At 39.0% G+C, this 24715-nt stretch overlaps 1 protein-coding gene across 1 annotated transcript; it reads left to right on the top strand.

Moving 5' to 3' along the window:
- Positions 1-184: 184 nt before the first annotated feature.
- CEP97 (centrosomal protein 97) lies at positions 185-22284 on the top strand. The gene is made up of 11 exons (XM_054975145.1): positions 185-263; positions 4089-4231; positions 5541-5699; positions 6950-7051; positions 8534-8647; positions 10299-10465; positions 13038-13202; positions 13659-13792; positions 14787-15570; positions 16156-16231; positions 16896-22284. Exons 1-11 carry the CDS (start codon positions 194-196, stop codon positions 17598-17600), a joined length of 2619 nt encoding a protein of 872 aa, XP_054831120.1. The 5' UTR covers positions 185-193; the 3' UTR covers positions 17601-22284.
- Positions 22285-24715: the final 2431 nt, after the last annotated feature.

Below are 24715 nucleotides of genomic sequence, written 5' to 3'. Positions count from 1 at the left end.
GGGGCATCATGGGAAGCTCTTTCGGGCGGTTAGTTTATCCCGAAAATGCTCCGAAATCACCATTCATGCTGCCGTGAAGTTTGGGGAGCCTCCGACTTTTACGCAAAATCTTTGGAACGTATTTTTCGGAGCTTATTCTCACTGACCAATCAGCGCTCAGCCGGTTGCCTAGCGTTCTTAACAAGCGGGAAGTATGGCGGCGTCCGCAGCAGCTGTGGGTGGATCGACCTCAAGGACTGAGGCGACTAAGTCACCTATGGGCGGTAGGGAAAGCATTGAGAGACCTTAGTAGATGTGCGGTGAGAGGCATTACTGGGGGGCTGAGTGAGGGGCTGTCAAATCCTTCTCTCTTACGGGGGAGGGGAGGTTTTCGTGTGGTAGCTCATGGGGCTTGTAGTTGTTTTCCCCCTTTAGTGTATCGCTGTTAATGTTTTTAGTTCAGATTTGGACTATAGATCCCAGAGGAACTTGCGGCATGGCCGTTTCTTTATTTTGGGGAGCAGGCATTGTGCTTTTAAAACAATGGGGTACTTTAACGCAGAGGTGGAGGCTGCCTTGTCCTTTTCTTGGCACGAAGATTTACCATAGTAAATAAAAAGGAGCCCAAGTCATCTTCAGTTTCTGGTCCCTCGGCTTCCTCTCTATACGTAACCGTTAAGTCAATGCCTCTTGTCTATAGGAGACACACTGAGACAATAGTTTGGCGGCATGGCCGTCTTTTCTTGCTACAGTTTGGCTAGTGCTCCGAAAGGTGCTCAGGTACTGGTTACAGTAGAAGATCGACTAAGATCTTGAATTAATCTTTAGCTAGCTTATTTCTTCGCGAATTGCCCCAGCTCAACTGCGGAACGTTGTTATGAAGAAACGATCATAACGAGGGCCTGTGAACATGGGCAGGGTGCCCTGCTGACCATCGCCTCCTTTTCCAAGCAGCGGGGGGGGGGGGATTTACGTTGCTCGAGTAGCTTCCAAGCAGGCATGAATCCCCACGCGTCTTCATTACTTGTGCACAGAACCAAATTAGGAAAGAAATACATAGGGTAGCCAAAGAGAAATAGGAAGCTGTAAGGCTGTTTTAGACATGTTGCAGCAGATTCTTTGTGTTGTGTTATTATAATAATCATGCATCTGACGAAGAGAACTTGATTCTCGAAAGCTTATGCTACAATAAAATTGGTTAGTCTTAAAGGTGCTACTGGACTCTTTTTGATTTTGCTTCTACAGACTAACAGGGCTAACTCCTCTGGATATAATAATTTGTGCTCCCATTCTGATTGCCTCTTTTGCCCTTCCTTTCTTTACTGTCTGCCCTACGTACTGTCCATGTATTTTAGTTTAAGATAGCATGTTAGATTTCTAAGAGGTCTAAAAAATTTCAAGCTCTGGAGATATGTGCTAATTTATAGTGCAGTCCTAAACGACTATTTATGTTATTTATAGTTTGCCGTTCTCATTGAGACTCAAGGTGGATTATACAGTGTGAGTCAGTACAGTTAAGTTTGAAGACATTTCAATAACCAATGTAAACAGGGTACATAATAATAATATAGTAATGATGATAATGATGATAGTAATAATGATAGCTGCACTTATATACCACAAATGCAAATTTGCAAAGATTTAAAACCAACAGAAATCCAATATTAAGTTGAAGAAATGCTGAAACAGAGCATAGGCAATTCTATGCCTGACATATTAAACAACACAAACTACCCATTAGGATCATACTTAACAGCAACAGATAGACTAGAACATATTAATAAAGTCTATAGTCATCTCTTTGCTAATGAGACCTGGATCTGCCAAACTCATATTTTGACTGTTCAGAAAGTACTCATTGCTGGTGTAATCTGTTTTGAAGACTGAACAATGATAACCTCTTCATTACTTCTCTGTATTATGGGGAGATACGTATCTTACATTGTAATAGTAAAGAGTTACAGCCTTCTAAATTCAGTAAGGTCAGTGGGTGTAACTCTGTTTAGGATGGTACATTTTGGAGATTTTTGAGGCAGTGCCTGAGGAGGCTAGAGTTTGGGGAAGGAGCTAGCAGGGATGTGATGCCACCAAGTCCAGCTAAAGCTGCCGTTACCTCCATTGTAGCCTGGAGAGCAGTTGTAATTCAGAACTCCAAGCCCCAATTGGAAGTTTTAAAGCAGTTGCTAAAGATGGTGGCGAAGGTGGTATATAAGTTAAATAAGCCCTAGTTGCCATTTTAGTCAGTTTGCATCTTGTAAAGATGAACTGTTACAATATAGTGGAAAATAATATATGATCTATTTCAGCCCGCACAGTATTTTGTACATGAGGAATGTAACTTAAATTCTAGTATTCCTTTTTCTAAAAAGGATTAAGCTTGCAAAAGTATCTAGTAAAACTATTGCAGGAGACCAAAGGTCCATTTAGTCTAGCCTTCTATATTAGCAACAATGCCTGTAACAGAAGGTTGCAAGCCCCATAAAATAATAGGCATTGGGTATATTTTATTTCAAGCAAATTTCTGATCCATTTTGAATATGTCAGTACTCCATGGTTTGATTGAATCTCTTCCAAGGTTCATCAAGGTAAATAGGGCTTTTAGAGAAACAGCCAGCCAGACAAGCAGACCATCTTCAGTTCAACTATTTATTTGCTGCAAATTTCTCCAAGTAGTATGCTTTTTCACAAGAGAGGTCTTTTTTTGTTTTTACTTTTCTTTGGTTGCTTCCAGATGTGAATTCTGCCCCCCCTACTGAAAGCAAGAAGCCCTTGCATTAAAGGGGGATGTCCACATGTGATTGTACTAAATATTCAAAGCCCAATTCATGAAATTCCCAGGGCTTTCCCCTTTAAACAGGATTAAAAATAAAACTGGTTTAATCCAGCTCAAAGGGAGAATCCACAGAGTAGCTGTGGGGGAATGTCTGTGTGGACACACCTTCCATGGACAGCACATGAAGGGGCAGTGCCAGACTCTGCTTTCAAAATGGTGTAGGGCACATTGCTGCTGTGTGCCATTCCTTAATGGGCATTTTTCTTGTTCTCTGCTGTGCGTAGTGTACAGCATGGTGAAGAAAAATGGTGGTGGGAGGGGGGAGTTGCTGGCTGCCAGGGGTATCCTGGGCGCACTCTACTCTTGCACAGGTGTGCTGGAAAATGGGGTGAGGTGAAGGCAGTAGCAAGTGGTGTGGATGCTGGTTTGGATGCTATTCCTACTCATTCCTGTGCCACTTGTTTTTGTACCCTTATATAGATGAAACCAGTATAAGGATATTTTGCCTTTTTATGGATAAAACTTTGCTCCCAGTGTTAAACGGTCAGATTTTTTTGGGTAACCAACTAATATTACATTTTGCATTTGCATTCTGAGCCAGGCTACAAGAGACGAATTACACAAGGAGCAGCACTTGAAGGGAGTCGCAGTGTTAACCAGGAAGCTGAGTTTTAAAAGAGATCAGAAGGCTTTGTCAATTTCCCCTCTCTACAGAGCCAGGGAGATTGCTGCTCAGAGGGTTTGTTTGCCTCCTCTTTGGGTCCAACAGGCTCAGTCAGTTTCACCTCCCCTTCTAAGAGGCAAGAGGAAATAAACAAACTCTCTGAGCAGTGATCTCCCTGGCTCTGTAGAGAGGGGAAATTGACAACGCCTTCTGATCTCTTTTAAAACTCAGCTTCTCAGCTAACATTGTGACTCCCTTCACATGCTCCTCCTCATGTAATTCGTCTCTTGTAGCTTGGATCTATGACAAGAAAATGCTCATAAGAATGAATTGGGTGGGAATTCACAGTAATTTTCAGGATTAAAGAGTTACAACATACTATTAATCTTTGTGAGTGAAAGTCACTTATTTTTCCCCCTGGTATAAGGCAATATATACATATTTACCCTATGGTATTGTTTATGGAAATATCCTTGACACTATACGGAAATGTACTTGATACTGTATGGAAATGTACTTGATATACTGTATAGAAATCTACTTGATGCTGATTATACTAAGCTTGTACTGTGTAATCCACCTTGAGTCTCAGTGAGAAAGGCGGGCTATAAATGATATAAACAAACAAACATCTAAATGTATAACTTTTTGAACTTTGCTCTGTTCTTATAGGTTCAGTAATTAATTGGTCCGGGCAAGGATTACAAAAACTAGGACCAACTTTGTCCTGTGATGCAGATACACATACTTTGATTCTAGATAAAAACCAGTTAATTAAATTGGAAAACCTGGAGAAATGCAAGAACTTGATGCAGGTTGGTTGTGTATGTCTGTGATACACTCATGTGTTTTAGTGTGGCACTTAAAAGAAAGTAAATTAGGAGCCAAATGAGCATCAAGGGGGAGGGCGTTCCAAAGGCAAAGTGCCACCTCGGAAAATGCCATCTGCCTCACTTCGGAAAATGGGGGCACAGTGAGCAGGGCTTGAGAGGAAGATCTTAACTGGTAGGCTGGATTGCATTGCGTTATCCTTATCATAGCTGTCTTTCTAGAGTTGCTGGACAATCCTAAAAATGGCAGCAGAAGTCTCATAATCTAGTATTTTGAGTTCTCATTTTTCCTCCTATAAATTAACAAGGTTTTTGTTTAACTTGTCACATTTTAACTTTTTGGATTTTTCTGCAAGGGCTTCATTTCTCACTAAGTCTTGTAATTAAAATACTTCACACATTGGCTTGAATCTGAAGAACCCTCTAAGCAGTTCTATGTATTTTTATGGCTTTCGTTTTACCCTGACCCCAGTCATTTATACTATGCTGGAGGAAGCTTTTGAATTTCTCTAAAGTTTTAGAAGTAATTTGTCTAGCAGTGTGATAAGACAGTTTTAGAAATGAGATGTGTGTTTCATTGTAGTTCTTTGTATATGACCATGTTACAGTACATGAGGTCCTTTGGGATGGGGCTGTGGCTCAATGATAGAACAACTGATTTGTATTCTAAAAGCCTCCGGTTCTTTCCTCGGCTTCTCAGGTTAAAAAGGTGGACTAGTTGGTGATGTCAAAGATTCTCCATGAGACCTTGGAAAGTCTTTACCTATTAGAATAGACTTCACTGACCTTGACAGATGAATGGTCTGTTCATGTGTTTTATCATTTATCATTTATAGTCCACCCTGAGCCCACTTGGTTGGGGAGGGCAGACTATAAATTTAAGTAAATAAATAAATGATAAATATCAGGGCTGATTCATATTACCACTTGGAAGCAGGGAAAGTCACAGCTTCTGTCCCTTAAATTTTGTGTGATAAAGTGATCTTGTAAGGTGTCCCTGCTTGGCAAAACATGTTATCCATTCTTGGAAATCATTAAGAATAAAGTAAATCTTTAGGTTACTGTACCTAGCAATCTTCTGAGGTACAGATCCACACAATTGCAATTTTACCTTGTTAACTTTTCCACACTCAGTATAGTGCTCCTATGGATAATTCAGAATTTTAAGTGTGTGTCATGAACTTTTTAAAATGCATGAAAACATCACAGATTTTCAGTTGAATAAAAACAAGATCTGATGCGATTATGATTAGTTTATGCCCTGTTGACTATAATGCCTTGTTTTACCTTGCAGTTGTCTGTTGCAAATAATCGGCTGGTACGAATGATGGGTGTAGCAAAACTGACTCAGCTTCGGGTACTAAACTTGCCTCATAACAGTATTGGTTATGTAGAAGGATTGAAGGATATAGTGCACCTAGAATGGCTGAACCTGGCAGGAAATAATTTAAAGGTGAATTTTCCTAGATTTTCTTTTATAATATAACTGTATCTAAGTAAGTAATTAATTTCCAAAAAATAATTGTGCATTGTTTAATTGTTTCTACTTAAGGTAATCTAGTCTAATTATTATTATTGTAGCTTGTTTTATTATCTGCAACCTTCTGGTGTGCTTCTTAAAAAATATGGCATAAGAATTTACAAACTAAAATAAATGTCTAGCCAAGATAAGCATCTGAACGCAGTGCTGAAAGAACAGTGATTAAATTTGCTCATCACAAGCAGTGCTAAAAACTAGGAATGAAGAAATGCATTGAACCACACCTCATCTCCTGTAGTTCTTAGAATCCATTTTTTCTAGTGAAGTGTGTGATGGCTCATCAAAATCTCAGAGGCATGTTCTGTTGTATTATCTTTCATATACAGAGTAATTTTTGGAATTGTTATACAGCTGCAAACCCAGGAAAACATACCAGAAATGGTTGTCCATGCAAATTTTTTGTAGGTCATTCAGTGAACTATTTCGGGACATGGTATCATTGACAAGCAAGTTTTTATACCTGTGAATGAGTTGTTTCCACACACACATGCAATGAAAAATACTGCCTTTGGAATCATTCCATTCTGTATTCTGATGCCAAGTGTTACTCCTGAATTTGCCTAGAGAATATTCTTTATTTTTTTAAGTACATTCATTTTTGCAGAGGGAGATTTACTCTATGTCCTTCATATTGACTGTACTAATCTCATACTGTGTAATCTGCCTTGAGTCTCAGTGAGAAAGGCACATTATAAAAGATATAATAAATATATAAATAATAAAATAGTTTTAGAAACAAGTTGTCCCGGCAGTATTTCCAGAGCCACTTTCCCAAAATTCCTAATCTTACTCATTCATCTAGTTTTGATTCTTTTCTTGTACATTGGCAGCTCCCCACAGTACTCATCCCATTTTTCCTTCTTGATCTACTGCCCTACTCCTGATTATAAATTTCCAAATTCTTTAAATAATTCTGAATGAAGTATGTAATCAATCTCATTGTTTATTCTAGTGACCAAATTCCATTTTTCTGAATGCAGATTTTTTTTAGTATGTATTCTAGAATACCTGGCATGATAATTCTATGACTTACAGTTTTTTAAGCATAGTTTTAAATTTAAGGGGCAAGAAATTAAATGCTATAATCTTGTCTATAGTTGAGAAATACATATATAATTTATTAATGTTTATAATTGCTGAAAAAACATTTTATGTTCCTGTAGATGATAGAGCAGCTCAACAGCTGCACATCACTTCAACACCTTGATTTATCAGACAACAATATATCTCAAATAGGTGATATCTCAAAGCTTTCCTCTCTGAAGGTAAATGTTGCTTGGTTATTGTGTGTGTGTGTTCTTGACTGAGGGAGGTGTTCATCAATAAAGCTTTTTCCAGTGCTTCAGGTATCACAGTCAACGTTTTTTACTCTTTCCTGTAAGCCATAGCTTAGTCTTGGTTTGTAAGCAAATGAGCAAATCAATATATATATTGATTTTTATATATATATATATATATATATATATATATATATATATATATATATATATATATATATATATATATATATATATATAAAAACGGCACCCCATTATATATATAGGGTTCGCAACTTGGGTGTCCTCCTGGATGCATGGCTGTCGTTAGAAGATCATGTGTTGGCCGTGGCCAGGGAGGCTTTTTATCAGGTTTGCCTGGTTCACCAGTTGCGTCCCTTTCTGGATCGGGACGCCTTGCGCACAGTCACCCATGCCCTCGTTTCCTCCCATCTGGACTACTGTAACGCTCTCTATATGGGGCTCCCCTTGAGGACCTCCCGGAGGCTGCAATTAGTGCAGAATGCGGCCGCGCGGGTGATTATGGGAGCGACACGGCGTGCCCATGTAACACCTCTCCTGCGCGAGCTACATTGGCTTCCGGTGGTCTTCCGGGTGCGCTTCAAGGTGCTGGTTACCATCTTTAGAGCGTTCCATGGCTTAGGGCCTAGGTATTTACGAGACCGCCTGCTGCTACCGATAGCCTCCCACAGGCCGGTACGCTCCCACAGAGAGGGCCTCCTCAGGGTGCCGTCGGTCAAACAATGTCGGCTGGTGACCCCCAGGGGGAGAGCCTTCTCTGTCAGGGTACCTGTCCTCTGGATTAAATTGCCCCCGGAGATACGTATGGTCCCTGACCTACACACCTTTCGCCCTGCCCTTAAGACGTTATTATTCCAACAAGCGGGGCTGGCCTAAATGTGTTTTAATTGAGTTGTCCTGTTTCTGAGTTAAACTATTTAATATGTTTATATTTTATACTCTTATTGTTTTATATTTGTAGGTTTTATTTTTGCTGTACACCGCCCTGAGTCCTTCGGGAGATGGGCGGTATAAAAATTCAGTTAAAGTTAAAGTTGTTTGTTCTGATGTTTGAATCAGACAAATCAGACGTTCCAAATCACTTTTCAGTTTCCCAGTTGTATAAGAGAAGGGGTAGGAGGGAAGAAGCATGTAAACCCAAGGACTTTCTAGCTTTCTTACAATGAACAAAGAGAATTTTGCTTATGACATTTAATGTGGCCAACATAATAGTGGATTTCCTAGCAAGAAATGCTTTTCACACTTTGCAGTTCATTCAAGAGATTCCCAAGTGAAATATATGTGTGGACATACTTATTTTGATATAAAGGAAGTGTTGATAAATGTTCAATTTAGTGTTTGTATATTCTACAGTTATTTGCCAGAGATGTGTTTTCATGGCTCTTTTGGAATGTTCAAAGAACATACTGTGTTAAAACAAATTTCCCTCCCCTCTTGTCATCCCTCAAGACTCTTTTGCTTCATGGAAATATCATAACATCATTGCGCACGGCTCCTGCTTGCTTACCTCAAAGACTTGCTATTCTTTCTTTGGCAGAAAATGAAGTCAGAGACTTAAATGAGGTAAGAACAGGATTTCTCGACAAAAATGAATGAGTCATGAGTCATTCTTGAGGTGCCTTTTTGAGAAAGGTTCAAATAAAATTGCAAGTGAAGCACAGGTAACTCTCAATGCAGTTTTTAGTTCCCTATTCATGTCCATAAACAGTACGAGGAGCTATACAAAATCACAGGCACAAAACAGATGCCAGCTGTAAAATTTTAAAAAGAAGACATAATTAGGATAGAATAGGTAGAAGCCATTTTCCAGAACAATGCGGACATTCTGTTGGAAGTGATGGAAAGTGCTGTCAAGTCACAGTCAACTTATGGTAACCCTGTAGGGCTTTTAAGGCCAGAGATGCACAGAGGTGGTTTGCCATTACCAGCCTCTGTGTAGCAACCCTGGACTTCCTTGGTAGTCTCTCATACAATACTGACCAGGGCTGACCCGGCTTAATCTCTGAGATCTGATGAGATCAGGCTAGCATGGGCCATCCAGATCAGGGTATTCTGTTGAAAAGATGCTATTTTAGTAATTACAATATAAAGTGCCTTTCTGTATAGGTGCACTCTTAAGCCTCACTTTTGTGACTTTCCTATTTATCCAAATTCATGGGGTGTCCTTATGAAACTGTGTAAGTTGATACTCCAAATACCTATATATTTTAATGTTTCTCCCCCAGGCTAAGCAATGCTATCAGAGTGTAGGTTTGAGCTGTAGACCAGGACTGATAATACGTCAAGGAGGAATTTGAACATTTTGAAGCTAAGAATAGTTTGTGTTTTATGATCATGAGATAATTATGACCACTTTTACAATTTGGGGAAATTAAAAATTCTTGGCAGACATCTATCAAAAATATTTTCATTACATGCTACTCTCTGTTAGGGCAAATAGTTGAATTAGATCTGGGATTCAGTGTGTGTTATCATTGGTAAAGGTAGTTGTCTATCTGGGCACCTGTGATATTATGCAGCTTTGGGGGACACAGAGCACATGATTGTGATTTTCTCTTCTTTCTTTAAAAACCTGAAGTCAAAGGAAAGCACTCTACAGCTATGCTTCCTCTGTTTCCCTGCTTTACCTCCTGGCCAACCAGCATAAAAGCATCAGATAGAAAATAGGGGTTTCTTCTCTGATGAAACAAATCTTTGAAAAGATCTAATTTTTTTACATTTTAGGTTAGTTTGGAAACATATGGCTTCAGTTCAGACATTGCTACGCCATGGTCTGACATTATGTACATTAATCCTAAGGCTGACTCCCTCCTTCCTTTCTCCTCTTATGTACTGCATTTCTCTTCCTATTTTGAGCCAAACTGTACATTTGTTCTTATAAACTGTTGAACTGTGTTTTGTGTTCTGCCCCCCAAATTGCAAACTTGTTGCTTAGGAGGGTGGGAATCTTAATGTGTGAGGGGATGGAACAGAGGTATTTTTGAGGCTAAAGTTCACTCATGATGTTTAGCATTACATGTGATACAAGTCACAGAAAATAAAAAGCTGTAAATGGAATTAAGTCACTGAATGGAAACTTTTCTGTGTCCCTCAAGTAATTCATTGTTAATAAATCAAATGCAATTGAATGTACAGTGCTAATATTCAGCCCAAGATATTAACTAACTAGATGTGAAAAGTTCTATTTGATCAACAAAGCTGTTGTTTGTTTCAGATTTCCTTCTTGGCTTCCTTCCCAGAGCTGGAGCAATTGTCAATTATGAACAATCCCTGTGTGATGGCTACTCCTTCCATCCCAGGATTTGACTATCGGCCATATATTGTTAGTTGGTGTCTCAGTCTTAAAGTCCTTGATGGCTATGTGATTTCTCAGAAAGAAAGGTAAGCAAACTAATATCAGGTTGGGTAAAGAATCTGACTGAAACATAGTAATCAATTCCTGTACCACAATTCCATCATCATCCATTCTCTCTAGTAACTCTTGGATTTGTAATAGAATACAGCATGTCTATTAGGCAACAACATATAACTCTGCTTAACTTACATAAGTCAGTTTGGTAATTGGATTCTTCATTTCTGGGGTACACATGAAAGATAATCAAATATCGTAAACGCAGATGCGTAAAGTGTGGTTTAGTAATTTCATTTGTGATGGCGATGAGCAGTATGGTAGGAGTGGGAAAGCTCTGGTTGAGGCAGAGGCTTAGACAGTTGATTTATGTACTATTTTCTGATTAAGGTCACTTGAGATAATTTCCAGTATCAATTAAATCTAATACAATCCTATAAACCCATAATACCATCATTAAAAGCCAGTTGGCAGCACAAAACAGTATTAAACACACAGCACCTTAAATTGAAATTAAAAGCACTCAGCCAAATCTCGAAACAGCTGTAAAAATAATTTTAAAATATTGCCAGTAGCAAACTTCAAACCAATAAAGGAAAGTGAGATTACTAGTTAAAACCACCAAACTGGATAGTAGTCAAATAAGGGAATGATGTTTCACAGACTCAGATAACCTTATAACATCTTATGTTCTTTTCAGTGTTTAATTATAACCTTGGATTAGACATCAAACTTTGTTTTCCCATTATTGTTGCTGCTGTGTTATTAAATAATTTTTGTTTGTATTGCTGGATTATCTATTGTATTATTTTAATTTCATTGTGTAACTGTCTCAGAAGTGGGAGCTGTGGAGTACGAGAGATCAGCCAGGGGCACTTTTTTGTGCAGCAGACTGCCCTTCTGCTTTCTTTTCAGTTGCCCTCCTTAACCTCTGGACGGGAGTGGTGGTGGTGGTAAGCCACTGCCACCGACCTGGCTTTTGAGGGTTTGCCTTTGCTTAAGAGGAGCCCCCTTCCCCCTTGAATTCCCCCGGAAAAGACCCTTTTATTGCAAGGATCAGCCACTGCAATTGAGCCATACAAAGAACTCCAGCAAAGTTTCATTCAAAAAGATTTCATTCAGAATGGAAAAAAACAGCAGATACAAAAAGCTGCTGTAACCAAAAAAAAAAAGGCATCCCAAATGGTAGGCTTTAGCCCCAAAGGCAGCAAAGAAATAAGCACTCTCACGTTTTAAGGTTTCCAGGCAAAGCAAAACAAATAAAAGTTCCTTATCACTCCTGAGCTGAACTTATTCCTTAAAAGACTTACGTGCCTCTTAGTCCTTTCCTAGAACAGGCTGGCATGGCCCATGCTTCCCCAGTATGAGGGTACACATCTACCAGCAACAGCCACTGTGCTAACTGATCCCAAGGAAATGCACAAATTGCTTTGGAGATGGAGGGTTTTATAAGTTGCTGACAGATCTCTATCCCTTACTCAAGATCAGTTATCATTTTCCCTTCAAAATGGGAAAGGGCCAATCCTGAATTTCCTTAGAGCTCTAAGAAGGAACAGAAAGACTAGCCTCATCCCCACATAGGTAAAAATTCATTAAGGACATGCCAAAAACAGCCTCCCTGAAGGCCTGGGAAGGCCACAGGATCAGAAAACCTAACAAAATGGGGAAGATCATAATGAATGTAAAGCCTGTAGGCCAACAATTCATTAGAGTAATACTGGGCATTTCTGCACACTCATTCTTGATTTTCTGAGCTGTTGATCTTCAAGCACTGGAATCGCTTTGCTTATGGGTTGTCTGCACATCTACCCTTCCTTTGCATTTTTAAAGTTACAGAGTTGATTGCTTTTGTTCTGCAAATGCCTTAAATAATCACGATTTTCAAGTGAGGGTGCTGTCATCAGTGATGTCACAGCACCCCACCCCTTTATTTTCTCTGTGTGCTTATCAATATAAGAGCTGAAGTTTTTTAAAAGATTGAAAATGAACACATGAGGAAGTCTTTTCATGGGGAAGCCTAAAAGCGGAGCAACACTACCACCAAGATCTAAGTCACCTCCAGTCCAAACCTCCCTTGGGCCATGAGGGCTTTTGCCATTCTTTTTAAAAATGTAATTTTTATATCACCGTTACAACCTACTGTTGTAATAATAATAGGTACAGCAGATGCTCTGGATTCCCAGCTGCATGTATTATTACAATGGTAGGTTGATACAGTGATATGAGGGGGAAGTGGTTTGACAATAATGAACATTTGTTCATCAAAAAGCAGGTTAAGGGGGAGTAGGCAGGATGTTTCAAACCATAAGAAACATTAAAAGGGGGGGGGGATTTATTCACAATTGACTTCCAGAAAAAGATTGGAGTAAAAGTGGTCTCAAAAGAACGGGGGGGGGGACTGGGGGGGAGGGGGAAATTGCAGAGGAAATTGCAGAGAAAACAAAAAAATGTGTATAGAAATCAGGAGATAAATCAAAGCTGTATGGGGCCAGAAGGGAAGGGAAAAACCCGTGTGGAAAACTCCACTGTGTGTATTTTTGCATTTTATAAGTTTTGTAAATGCATAATAATAATTCTTCTTGTTACAATGTCTGTTCTTTCTAGTTTGAAAGCAGAGTGGCTTTACAGTCAAGGAAAGGGAAGATCTTTTCGTCCAGGCCAACATGTTCCGTTAGTACAGTACCTTGCTAGTGTTTGTCCTCTTACCACTGTGTTTGGGCTCCAAACTGCAGAGGATGCCAAACTGGAAAAAATACTACATAAGCAAAGGTGAGAACACTCTTCTCTGTCGTCAGTGAGTAACTTAATAAAAGAGAATTGTTTTCTGTAGCAGAAGGACTGAAAGGATAACCCAGTTAACTTTGGCAGCTTCAATCATGATACCACCAGCTACAAATACCATGAATTGTCTTTTTGTGTTCAAGAGCTTGCAGAATGTATTTTAATGCCTTTCCTCTAAGAAGTTCAGAATTGCATACGCGGTTCTCTCTGCCTCCATTTTATCCTCACAGTAACAGGTTAGGAGGAGAGAGATAATGACTGGTCCAGGGTCACCTTGTGAGTTTTAATGAGTTTTAGGGTGAGTCTGCCTCCCCTAGTTCAGCCCTTAGGCACACTAGTTCTCACAACATATTTTAGTCATGTTTACTAATTTAGCTCGTCCAAAAACAGGCAATCTGCTCCATGGTTAGCAAAACCAAGCCAGTCTCTATTTATTGTCTTCAGGTTGCACCAGAGGCAACTGATGTACCAAAGCCAATCTGACGAGACCCCTGTTTCCTTGCCTTGCAATAAAGAGGTGCCTGTTACCAGTGAGCCCAGCAGCCCTGCCCATGGATCACAAATAAGGACTGAACGAGGTAAGTCATGCTCGCTCATATAGCTTAATATCTTCTGGTAGTGGGACTCCTTGTACATTATAATTATCGCCCAGTTTTCCCTTGACTAGATCCAAAATGGCAAATAGGATTTTGAGGGAAAGGGGGGGCGGCTAGGAAGGGTGTGGGAGGAAACTTGTAGAGAGTTCAAACTCTAAGAACTTGGAGGATGTCAACTAATACACTGGCTAAACTAAGAAATAAATGGCATGATCTCAGTGTCGGTGCAAACCAATCCTACTTGATTTAGGAAAGTAGAGAAAGTATGCCTTCTCTTCTTCGGGTAAAAGCGGCACTTCTAGAAAAATTTTATTTATCCCAGTGAATGCAGAACTGCAAAATGAACCCTTTGTGCTTCAATTACTGTTATATATTTTTGATGTCTTGTGGTGAGGACTCTTATCAATGGAAAAACAGCATTTTTTTTCTTTCTTACAACTGGGTCTATTGAAAGGAAGAGAGAATGTTTGTCTCTACCTTCCAGAATTTGTCTTTTATTGTTAGATTCCCAGCTGTCCAGATCAAGTGTTCTTTTGTCGTTTTTTGGATACAGAACTTGCAATAGCTGTAATGATGTTTGTTGCAGAAAGAAGGTGTGTTGTAGTGACTGACAGTATGAGCTACAGGTCCAGCTAGGAGTACACCAGGCCACAAGTCACTGTCTTTCAGCTTCAGACCTCCATTGCTATGCATACTTTGTAGTGAGAATACTAGTCATGCCTGAAGCATACCTAGCTTTCACATGCAGCTTTAAAGAGTACCAGAACTAGTGGTGTCTTTAACGGAAGCAGGGATTGGCTTCTAACTGAAGGTAATGGGCTGGCTAGTATTTATAGCTGGCTGTGAACCAACAGAGAATTATGATGTGCTCTGTGGAGGTCTGAGAGGGAGAAATAGATCATTATTGGTTACTGCTCAGTAAGTGTATGACAAAATATACTAAGCGCTCTAATCTGGTTTCATTTTGTTTTTACAGAACCTGTTATCCAAAAGAATTCCTGGGTCAGGCCAAGATCTAATGATGACCATTCCTACGCAATTACCAATGCTTTTCTAGCATCTCCCCAAAGTGAAAGAAATGCTTGTGAAGACCTTTATCTGGAAGACATACAAACAGATGAGGACAAGCTAAACAGCAGTCTTCTGTCCTCAGAGTCTACTTTTATGCCTGTTGCTTCAGGGTTGTCACCATTGTCTCCTACTGCTGCAGAATTGAGACTTCATGGAATCTGTATTGATACAGAATATATGAATGATACTAACCTTGGATTTGGAAAAGAGATTAATAAAGAAGATGAAGAAAAGCAGGAAAAGACTCTTTTGGCTGTCGGGGAACATCCCATCAAATCAGCAGAGATTATGGAAACTCAAAGGAAAGACCAAACAGAAGGCAATTTGTCCATTTCCACTTTATCAGTAGCCACTATTAGTCCACCCACTGACACTGGAAGCTGTCCGGTATCCTCTGAAGACTGTGTTCAGTGTAGTCACATTGAGCAGTTGCATATTCCTGAAGAGGACATAATCAAATCTGCTTCTCCTGCCACAAATCTGGAGGAGAGGTCTACTGATCTCTCAGCTCCTTTATGTCAAAAGGATGATGCACTTGAAGAAATGGCCAGAGCAGCCACAAAGCTACAAGCCTCTTGGAGAGGATATTATACTAGGAACCACCATCCCAGAGCCAAGGAGGTGCGCTATGAAATACGACTCAGCAGAATGCAGGACCATATTATGCATTTAACTGAAGAAGTTAAAAAGTAAGTCAATAATCCTATCTGCCTTTTCAGAGTCAACCTTAAAAACAATCCTATTACAGCTTGAGGCTTGATATAACCTTGAACATATCTAGCTGCCAACTGTAAGAAGATAGCAAGATGCCACTGTTGTGGGATGAGCTGTATGTGGGACAAGGTGGGTGTTCTAGTCCTTGATATCTATAGCAAAGGAGGAATTTTATTATTATCAAAGAACAATAACTGGTAGATAGATTGCTATTGCAATCGCTGGAGGGCAAATCTGTTGAGAGTAAGATAGTGAGTTTTTTAGCCTCAACCAAGGTTGAAGTCACTGAAATGGTGGCATACTTCCTTTACTGTGTATACAAGAGGAGAAGTGTGTTTAGAATGTTTAACAATTAACAGGCTCCACTTGTTTTCGACACTGTTACAGTTATGCCAATAAAGGTTCTGTCTTGTGTGTGATAAAGTTTTTATGATAACTCTGCAGTGTGAATACTGCAGCAAATATGGCTGATGGATTGAGATAGCAGTTCTAAGATATCTTAAATCTCTCTCTCTTTCTTTTGTGTAAATAATGCATGTTTGCGATGTTTGCTATTTTAGATTAAGGAAAGAAAAGGATGAAGAAAGACTTCAAAGAAAGGTGCAAGGGGAGGCTCTCAAATTCCTTTGGGACCAGGTAAAACCCTTATCCTTAAATCCTTTTCAGGCTTTATATCAATAGAAACCAAGACTCTAGGAGATATACTGAACAGAAGTATGTTTGGTATTGTATAGTCCTTCTGACTACTGGAAGCAGCATGGGACAAATTTCTTCCATTGATTCTGCTTAAGTATAGAAAATTAAATGTATCATGTAATGAGCACTGCATATTGTTGTTGTTGTTGTTGTTGTTGTTATATCCCACCCTCCCCGCAAGCGGGCTCAGGGCAGGTCACAACAGAAGCACATTGGAGGAATCCACCACCATTTGAGGGGTACATATGGGATAGTCTGTTATTGTGTGCATCCATTCCTCAAAACCCTCTCTTTTCAAAAATTTATTTGCAGGGCTATGTTTATTGTGTCTGATACACTTCCATTTTCTCACCCACACCTGTTTGTGCCCTAGTTTGAATTCATTTCATTTCTTTTTATTATGGCTGAAGATATTTTTGGTGCTATGCAGTGACTCCTGAACAATCAGTGCTTAACACATTTTGCTTCCCTTTCTTGGCTGAGAGTATAGCTTTCCCTTCAGCATATCATAAGTTTGTTTTAATTTATGCTTGCCTTATCACAAATGTAAGTGCTTACGTTTCTCATACTTCATAATACAATTTCCTCTTTATGTTGTTTAAAGGTTAGATCCATTCAGGAATGGCAACTTTCTTTAAACCGACATCTAAGTATTATCTGGAAGGATGGCATTCCTACCTCAAGCGCTTTGTGTCCTTCAGAGCTACCTATAGAGTCATCTGGACTAAATCAAGTACTTTCTCCTGTTGCTAGTTCTACCTGGTTAGTTTCAGCTGCTGAAGCTTGTCATCAGCGATCTTTACCAGAATTTCCTGATTCAGGCTTTCATTCATGTGTGACTGACCAAAATTGCCTTAATGAATCACAGAGGTCTGAAGAAAGTTTGACGGAAACAAACGACAGCACTCTAGGGACTTCTTTGGAAACCGTCAAACTCCATGAAGTTCCTCTTTCAGGCTGCCTTTCAGATGTGGAAGAGATTCAACTGAGCCATGGGGAATGTAGTGAAAAGGGATCTAGCTGTGAACAGGACAACAGCCTTCTTCAGCAGTATTTAAAATCAGTTGAGCAGCTCAATGATGCTGATGAAAAAGCAAGCTGCAGCAATGACACAGAAAGCACTAGGCCCAAGGCAGCTGTTTCATTAGGAAACCTGGCTGCCTCAGGCTCTCAAGATGCATTTGCATCAGAACAAGGTGGAATTGGTCAAGCATCTGAAAGGTGCGATTTGAATGCAGAAATAGCAGAAGAAAAACCAACAGACTGTGACTCTTCGTTCCAGGCACTGCCTGTCAGCATAACTGTGTAGCAGACATAGACCTGTTAAATCAGTAGAAAAGCCACTTAACATTTTTTAAAATAAATGTTTATACAAAATTTGAATTCTTTTTGGATGCTGTTTTGGACTTCCAGTCCCTTGCTGTTAGAACACTTTTGCTTATAAATAGCATTTTCCTGATCTTCTAACATTTGACACTGTGTTAAACTGTAGCAGGTACAGTCACTATGATGGATATAATGCACTTAATTCAAGTATTTATGACTGACCAATAACAGGTTTCTATGAAATATAATTTTGAACATTCTAACTACTTTTCTCTTACTTTCATTGAACTAAGTGGTTAGTTTTTCCTAAATACAAAGCATACTTTCTTACTATATTCTCACTTTAGTTTGCTAGATGGAGAAATTAAAACTAAGAATATTTGTAATTTGGGAGAAGTAGGCAGATGCCCAAGGGAAAAAAGATAGTCAACATTTATTATAATCTACATTTATAATAATCTAACAGAAGTGTTTTGACAGGCAGTTCAAAAATATATGCTAATAAACTCAGGTACTAAGCCATAGATTATTTCCTTGCCTTGCTACATGCACAGATCATTTTGCTTAAAAAACAGTTATCAATATGCAGTGATGTGTTTTTGCAAGCATGGTTGCTGACTTTCATCTAGCTCAGTTGGTATCAGATAGGAATGATATAATTGTCCATGACTCTATTCAGACATCATGAGCAAACTTCATGAACCTAGTTAATAGGTGTGCTCTCATGCTTCCTCCCTTGTGCAATGATTGAAGAAAGAAGCCTTAGGGTTGCAAAATCTGTCTGCAGCTGCCTGGATTATTTGTGGTTATTTTCCTTCACAGTAACTGGGATTCTTAGCCACAGTTGTATCCTGCTTAAGAATAATATTTTGTGGGGAGGCAATAAGCCCCAAGTGGCCAGGCAGCTGCATTCTGATGATATGACAATTATAGGTATTTCAAGATTTTTGTCATTCTCTGCATGAGGTGGAGGGAGGGAGTTAACAAGCACATCTATTAACCTGACTCAGTGTTCATCAAAAACAAACTGGGATTTGTTCATGATGTCTGAATGAAGCTTGACAGTTACCCTGATTTCTCTGACAACCAGATGAAAACTTTTTGTGATGCAGGTATGCCGAGCCGAAGTTTTTAGAAGCTAGGGAGGAGACATTTCTTCAGCCTTTAGCTCTGCATTCCAAGGTCCTCTTCAGTTTTGCTGCAGTACAGATGGGTGGATAAGAGATTCTTAAGGGCAAGTGGTCTGACTTGTATTGGCTATAGATTTGCATAGCATGCTACTTCAGCTGTTCTGGCACAAACCAGTGCTGATGCTGAAGTGGAAGGTAATGTTGGACTCAAAGAATTGCTCTGGTTTATGTCTCTGTCTGCTCAGAATACAAGAGATAAGCTCTGTGACTGGATTGGCTCACTCCTAAAGAGGAATTGGCCTCTATCTGATGGCCCTGCCATGTTACAGTGCCTCATGAGTCTCAGGGCTTCTTGCAATCATGGAGACTCATAAGTCCTCCTGATTCCAGTTATAACTATTCAGGAAGGTAACTGTTGTGTTTCCAACATGAACCCCGCTGGTTTCCATAGTTTTTACTATTAATTATGAGCAGCGGTGACTGAGTATTTTTATATTAAGATTTAGGAACACAAAGATGTAATCATTAGTGGGTTGGGTGTATTTCTTTTTTCAATATTAGGTATAAAGATAAGGTTGAAGGCAGCATAAAGAACAGTGATGCAGTCCAAAGTTTGTCATGTATATATGTCTAGACATTTTGTAAAAATTTTCACCATTTCAAGTTTAACTTTCAGATTTACCGCCATGGTATTTAGGAATGTGGGAGTTTGTGCTGTGATCTTGCATTAGAAAATAATGTATAAAGGGGTTTAATTGAGAATTTGATCCTTTATCTCAGCTTCACTTCCATAAGATTATCCACTATGTTTTTAACATCGTAAATATTACTATTCTGATCTTGCCTCCCCCTGTTTGGAGTTGCTAGTAATATTTTCATGGTATGCATTGATTATTGCTCACTTTTTGTTTTGAACATGAAATTAATGAAGTTAATTTTAAAACTAATGAAATTAATAGAAGCACAATGCTATTGCGCCAGTTAAGTCTTTAATAAAGGCAAATGACTTCCATTGAAGTTAATGGGCTTAGTTTATAATTCTGCTTAGGATGGCACTGATACTGACTAAATACCTAGTTGAGAGTGAGACCTAAAAGAACTGCATACAGTCCAGGCAAAGTTACATACTTTTAGCTCTCGTGAATATGGAGAAAATCAGTGGGATATGAAATAGTTTAACTCAAGTTGTTTTGGAAACTATACAAAGGTATTATCTGCATTGCCAATGAACAAAAGAATTTAAGAAATATATTTCTGATAGTGAGGGGATTATAACAATTAGATAGAGATAATGAAGATGTGTGTTATAAATTTTCCTGCATATCCACCATATAGTATGAATTGCACATCTGCCTACTGACTAGTCTTCCACTCCCATAGAAGTCAGCTGAAATTGAAGAACTCCAGCATTTTGGAGAGCTGAGGAACCACTATTTTGGAATGTTTTAGGAAGGACCTCTGTGGACCATTGAAAGAAAGATGTAGATAAAGATCCCCCTTCCTCCGCTGCTGTTGTTGAAATAAGAAACAGTGAAAATGGGGATTGGATAGAAATCAGCAGCATCTTTCAAAGCAAAATGCTAATTTAACCGAGCATGTGCTAGAAAAGCAAAGAGTTTCTGCCTGATTATTAAGGACCATAATTTTCAAAGGCCCGATATATGTTCTGCCATTATATTTTGACACATTTGCCAGTAGCTGTCAATAGCCACACTGAGTGTTCTTTCACACTGCACTGGAGTGATCTCTCCCCACCTACAAACAGACATGCTCGCTGGCAGTGAAATCCATTGGGTATTGTCCTGCTGCCTCTGTCGGGCATGGTACTTAACTGCTTATCTGCTTGATGCATGGAGGACTAAACTGGATTGCTGATGTACAGAGGGCATTCTGAAGAAATAAAATATGTTGCCAGTTTCCATGACGAGAAGCCTCAGAGTGTTCAGTGTTTGTCTATAGCAGTGAAGTGCAACAAAACAAAAAAAAGGTCTTGTTTTGCTTTCATGCACATCTCTACATGTAAGTTACAGCTAAAATGCTTTTAGTATGGGGAGGTGTTCACAATATGAGTAAATTTTTTCAAAGCATTTTGTTCTGTTAGGTATGATCTGCATGTATAGGTAGGGAACATTGGTTTAGTTTCTGCAGAGTGACTTGTTTGTGTATATGTAAAACAACTAAATGGTATTATATATACTAGAAGGACCAGTAGTTCTGCTTTTACTGTCAGGAAGAAAAAGGGCTGAGAGTTCTCAGATTAGCAAAATAAAGTTATTTCTTTTTGAAGCTAGCATATCATTGGATTCTTAAAGCATTTTTTAAAGTGTATATATGTGATGTCATCAGATCATTTATATACACATATATATGATCTGCTGTCTACTTTTTCTAAGCCTTAAGCATTAACAGTAAGTCAGATTCCATTTCCATCTCTAGATAAACACATACTCAGAGGATTTGGGTTTCTGTTGCTGGAAGCCAAGAAAGGAACTGAAAGGGTGAAAAGCAAGAACAGCCTTTCCTCCCCTCTTCACACTTAATTGCACCACTTCTTTGGTGGCTGTTCCTTTTTGGCTGCTACCTAAACTTCCAAAGGCCACAAGCCAACTATTTTTGCCTTTTTGTGATAAAGGAGGGAAGAGGAATTGTGATGCATTTTAATGCTACTTTTCTTCCTGCCTCTGGCAAAGTGGTCAGGAAGGTGTTTTTGTCCCCAGCAATAGTGGTAGCAACTTAATGGTGGCATGCTGATGCACATACTTTGCTTGTATGCATCTTTCCTCCTGCTGCACCACCTTTTATCATAAGAGCAGTGAAAATAAGAAACACTGGATTCTTTTTTCAGTTGGGGCCTGTAATTTTTCAGTTTTCTTGTAAACAGCCTTGTGATCGTGTGTGTTCCAATATTATAATCAGGATTACTATTGGCATTTGCTGCCTTTCCTCTTGTAAGTAAAATATTTAAACTGGAATCTTAAGCATTTCTTGCTGAAATCATTGGGATTTATTTTCAAATAAACATGGCCGTGATCAAGCTCCTACATTTATCATTTTAATCTTTGTCCTTTCTTTAAAGAACCTGAAAGCGAGAACACCAGTCAGTATTGTTGCCACCTATATTTTCTTGCATAGATGTTAATATGAATTGGGAATAAACAAACTCTAGAATTTTTAGCTCACTGATCTGTGTTCTGCAGATTTTGGGGCAACTCTGCCTCTTATCAACCTTGATTAAACAGCATTTGTAAGATTTTCAGAGGCATTTGCTCTAACATTGTTCTTACTGTAATTAGTAGTAAAACATCCACAGCTTCAGGTAGGACAATGCTTAGGAGGACAACCCTTTTAAGAAGATTTTTTTCCCCTTTTTAAATATGTATGTGTCCACAGCATACTCAGTCCGGCAAGGCAGTAAGATTACAAGCTGGATAAATGCAATTTGCTTAGTCAAGATCAAGTTCAAATATGAAATAGCCATAGAATCCTCTATGCTGTATATTTGAGTGTAATGTAACTTTTATAGCATCTTTTTTAAAAAGTCTGCATGCTACAATTTTTAAAAATTGCATTTGGAAGTTGTCTTGATGTAGTCAAATAAAGATGTTTTCTGAATTACATAGAATACTTGTAAACTTGCGTACTCTTTCTGATTGCTCTGTATAACACTGTTCACAATTTCAATAATTTGCCAGAGCTGCCTCTCTCCCATGTGATGGATGGATAAATATTATTAGGGAAACCTAGTATTTGATCCGATACTCTCTATAGGAAGACAGTATCAGACTCAATGTTTCCTGTTTTAAAGATGCCAGAGCATATTGGGTACATAGTATTCTACAGTGTCTCTCTCTCGCTAGGTAGGGGTCTAAACTAAGTTGGAAGAAAGTATTTTTTGTGACTGTATTAATTTCTCTGGCAGTAACTCTGGGTCCAATAACCCCTAGGTTCTTGACCAAGTCAGCAAGGGTCAGCTGAACCCCATCAAAAGCAGGAAGCACAACATCCTTCAAAACTTCAGTCTTTCCAGCCAGTGTTACCTCTTCCATGTAAGGGTTTAGTTTCAATTTGTCCACTCTCTACCATTTAACCACAGCAATGAGACAGTGGCTCGATTCCTCTATCGTATCCTTAGAAGATTTGGATAGAGAGATCATGCTGACAACAGCCAGCTTTTACCAAAACTATGAATGACTTCTCCTAAACCCATTACACAGAGATTGATTCGCATTGGAACTCCATAGTACTAATCCCATGCTGATAACTGATCTTCATTGGCAACTCTTTGAGTCTGGTCCATAAAGAACTATTTAAACCAATCCAAAGCACATTCTCTGATACCTACTTCTGCCTCCAAACAAGATAGTGTGGACTACTGTATCGAGTGCTGTGTGTGTTATGGGCTGTCAGGTTACTTCCAACTTACTAATGACTTCATGAATTAATGACCTCCCAGATGTCCTATTATTGACAACCTTGCTCAGGTCTCATAAACTGAAGGCTGTGGCTTCCTTTGAGTAAAGAGCAGCAGATAAATCCAGTAGGAGCAAAAGAGGCTTGGCCTTTGTCTACATTCATCAACTGAAGCCATCAGTGCGGTCTCTGTCCCACAGTCTGACCTGAAGCCAAATGGGAAAAGGTCCAGAGCACAAGTTACCAAGAAGGCCTGTAGTTGGTCCACCACTGCTATCTCAGTTACCTTGCCCACAAATGGAAAGTTTGAGACAAGGTGATAATTGGCCACCTCTTCTGTAGGGATGTTTTTTTGAAGTTGGGGATGGATGACTACTTCTTACTATATAGTCTGATAAATTAGGTGAATTTATGAGGGGAAGGTGAGTTTTTGCCTCTTTTTCATACAGTACTGAGGGAAGGGGCTGAGATTTTAATGTGTTGATGTTTTTGTAGAAGTCACTTTCATTAAAGTCTTCTCTAATCCCAGATTTGTAGAGGTTGGTGAAATGAGTACTCTGCACATGCCCAGAGTTTGTTTTTTATATCATGTAGAGTGAACTGTGCCAATATTATACACATCAACCTATCATGCAACACTCCCAGGCCAAAGAAACAGTGGTGCATCTTATTTTTAAGAAAATATGCAGAAGCACACACATACCCGCCCCAGGCCATCAGAACTAACTAAGGCCATTTTCACAGTGCTTTCTGGCCATGGAACACCGCGCCAAGCTCGTTCCAGGAGCTTGGCGCAGTGTTCCAGGAGCTTGGCGCAATGTTCCGTGGCCGATAAGTAGTGTGAAAATGGCCTAACTAGCCATATTCCTCATTGTGGTGAAATGATTGTCCTAGTGTACCAAATAAAGGAAAAATTAAATGCTTTTTTTTAAAAACAATTTTTATTGGTGAGTATCATCAAACATACACTACATTTTAATCCTATCCCATTTAACCTAGTCTAATCCCCACCCTTTCCCCCCTCCTTCTTGACTTCCAGCAGCTTTCCAACCCTCTACCCCCTATATTACTTAACCAATTTTATCTTAAACATTTCTTAACCATCCCTATACAAAATTACTTATCCTAAGCCTTATATTTACTCTATATATACTAATACTGATATTTTCAATTACTAACAACATATTCTTCTTCAAACCATATAATTAACTAAAAACCTAACTTAATCACCATTTCTTCTATTCCATTCCATATTGCCTTATATAAACTACATATATGCTGTATTACTTATCCTAACCTCCCTATCTTATTCTTTAAAAAATCAGTTCTAAATTTCACCCTCCTTATACTATACTATAATCCAAGCGTAGATTAAAATAGATACACAATTCTTAATGGTAAAGTCACTTCTCTCTTCTGTTTAAAATGTCTTATTTTAAAAATTCTCAAACTGCCACAGTTCTCCTTTCACATCCCATTTTTTTTCCAAAAATTGTTTCAATTTCGCCCAGTCTGCCAAATATTGTCCTGGGTCCAGGTCTTTAAGTTTTCTTGTCAT

The sequence above is a fragment of the Eublepharis macularius genome, chromosome 3, assembly GCF_028583425.1.
Source record: "Eublepharis macularius isolate TG4126 chromosome 3, MPM_Emac_v1.0, whole genome shotgun sequence".
Taxonomy (NCBI): domain Eukaryota; kingdom Metazoa; phylum Chordata; class Lepidosauria; order Squamata; family Eublepharidae; genus Eublepharis; species Eublepharis macularius.
The sequence above is the reverse complement of the archived record's forward strand: the minus strand, read 5'-3'. Positions and strand labels throughout refer to the sequence as shown.